At 39.0% G+C, this 2235-nt stretch overlaps 1 protein-coding gene across 1 annotated transcript; it reads left to right on the forward strand.

Annotated features, from left to right (window-relative positions):
- Positions 1-276: 276 nt before the first annotated feature.
- On the forward strand, positions 277-1783 carry LOC117917923 (RING-H2 finger protein ATL16-like). The gene has a single exon (XM_034834393.1). It carries the CDS (start codon positions 413-415, stop codon positions 1466-1468), a length of 1056 nt encoding a protein of 351 aa, XP_034690284.1. The 5' UTR covers positions 277-412; the 3' UTR covers positions 1469-1783.
- Positions 1784-2235: the final 452 nt, after the last annotated feature.

Below are 2235 nucleotides of genomic sequence, written 5' to 3' on the forward strand. Positions count from 1 at the left end.
ATTTTCAGTCTTGAAAGAGATCATCTCCATAATGGGAATTACACAAGTCAGATTGGGCTTTTTGTCCAACTTTAACTTCATCTCCATAACTCTGCTGCATCTTCACACAGTCACATGTGTCTCTCAAAAGTTTCCTTCTCACTCAGTGCAAGCCCTTTCTTTAATGCTTTGACTTTCTAGTACTTAGGACAATATGGCACACCACTTGGGGTTTTCTTATAAACTCTCTTTCTCATGATCTCTATTTCTCAAGACAATATGGTATCCCACTTGGGGGTTCTCTTATAATCTCTCTCTCTCTCTCTCTCTCTCTCTCCTCTTCAAGACCTTATCAGTCAAAATCATGTATATCTTCTGCATCACTACTTCAAAATACTCATTTTCCTCATAAGTTTCTCCAGACCCAGCTCTTATGGATCGATTCCACATGCATTTTTCCAACCATGGATCCGAAGCTCTTGTTTACATCAAAACCCATGAAAACCCAATCTATCAACCCTCCTCCCCTGCTTCAGACACTGCTTTCCCTATCTTAGCCATTGCTGTGCTAAGCATTATGGCCACGGCTTTCTTACTAGTTAGTTACTACATCTTCGTGATCAAGTGCTGCTTGAGCTGGCACCATATTGAACTGCTCAGACGGTTTTCTACCTCTCAATCTCGACAGCAGGAAGATCCACTGATGGACTATTCACCTACGTTTCTGAATCGTGGGCTGGATGAATCCTTGATTCACCAAATCCCAACTTTTCTGTTCAGAAGAGGACAGAGTGAAGAGGGAAGCTTCCATGGATGTGTGGTCTGTTTGAACGAGTTTCAAGAACATGATATGATAAGAGTTCTTCCCAACTGCAGCCATGCATTCCACTTGGATTGCATTGATATATGGCTACAAAGCAATGCTAATTGTCCCTTATGTAGATCAAGCATTTCAGGAACAACCCGGTACAGAAATGATCCGATCATTGCCCCAAGCTCTTCACCCCAAGATCCACGGCCATTCAGTGAGGCTCTCATGGGCGGTGATGATGATTTTGTGGTCATAGAATTGGGGGGAGGAGACGACAGAGGCGTCATACTACCACCAAGACAACAAGAAAGAGCTGATTCAAGAGAACTGTTGGTGCAATCTAGAGGCCCCTCCCCAACAAAGTTGCAGCAGAAGCTAGAGAACAAAAAATCAAGAAAGTTTCATTATGTTTCAAGTATGGGAGATGAGTGCATTGATGTAAGAGAAAAAGATGATCAGTTCTCAATCCAACCCATCAGGAGATCTTTCTCAATGGACTCTGCGGCAGATCCCCAGCTTTATATGACCGTTCAGGAAATCATAAGGAATAAAAATAGGCCTCTCAGTGAGGTTAGTACTAGTCAAGAATGTGATAGCAGAGTCAGAAGGTCATTCTTTTCCTTTGGACATGGCCGAGGATCCAGAAATGCAGTTCTTCCTATTGAATTCTTAGTATAGAGTTTGAGGTTTCTTTCCCCCCCACCTTTTTTTTTTTTTTTTTAATTTGTTAATTGTTTTTTTCCCTGTTTGATATCTGGTTTTGAGTTGGAGAAGATGGAATAGTTTCATAAAGAGAATTTTATGAGTGTAAAGTAATTGTGGATGATATCATAGATAGTGTGATAAGGGTGGTTAGTAGAATTGAGTTCTTGCTGAAATGTAGGCATGGAAATGAGAATCATTGCTTAACCCACTAGTGCTGGAAAAGACTCTTTATTCTGGTTTGAGTTTCTTCCTCTTCATGAATGAAAATGATTGTGCTTTCTTATTCTCCCTTTATGTGTAGAATGCCAGAGAGAGGAGTGAAATGGAAGCAAAGGTTAGAGGGACCCCATCTTTCCAAACAATCGAGTGACCATAGTGAAAGCATCAGAGAGAAGTCTCTTTTGGAGCCATCACCATCATTCTTGTCTTTGGTGCAATTATTTTGGCGTAGATGAAGACCCAAATACATGATTCTGGTTTGCCATTTTCATTGTTTCTTGCCAGAAATAACCAGCTTTGTTCCTTCACTTTAGGATTCTGTATCCAAAACTTTGAGAAACAGAGAAAGGGTCTACTAAGGCTCTTGTGAAGTGTTTTTTTTTTTTTTTAAATAATTTTGAAAAACAGTTTTTAAAAAATAATTTTAATGTTTTAAAAAACAAAAGTTTGTTTCAAAACCTAAAATGCTTTTATTCTATTTTCCATATTTTAAACATGTTTTAAAATACTTTTATATATAA

This window comes from Vitis riparia, chromosome 7, assembly GCF_004353265.1.
Source record: "Vitis riparia cultivar Riparia Gloire de Montpellier isolate 1030 chromosome 7, EGFV_Vit.rip_1.0, whole genome shotgun sequence".
Lineage (NCBI taxonomy): Eukaryota > Viridiplantae > Streptophyta > Magnoliopsida > Vitales > Vitaceae > Vitis > Vitis riparia.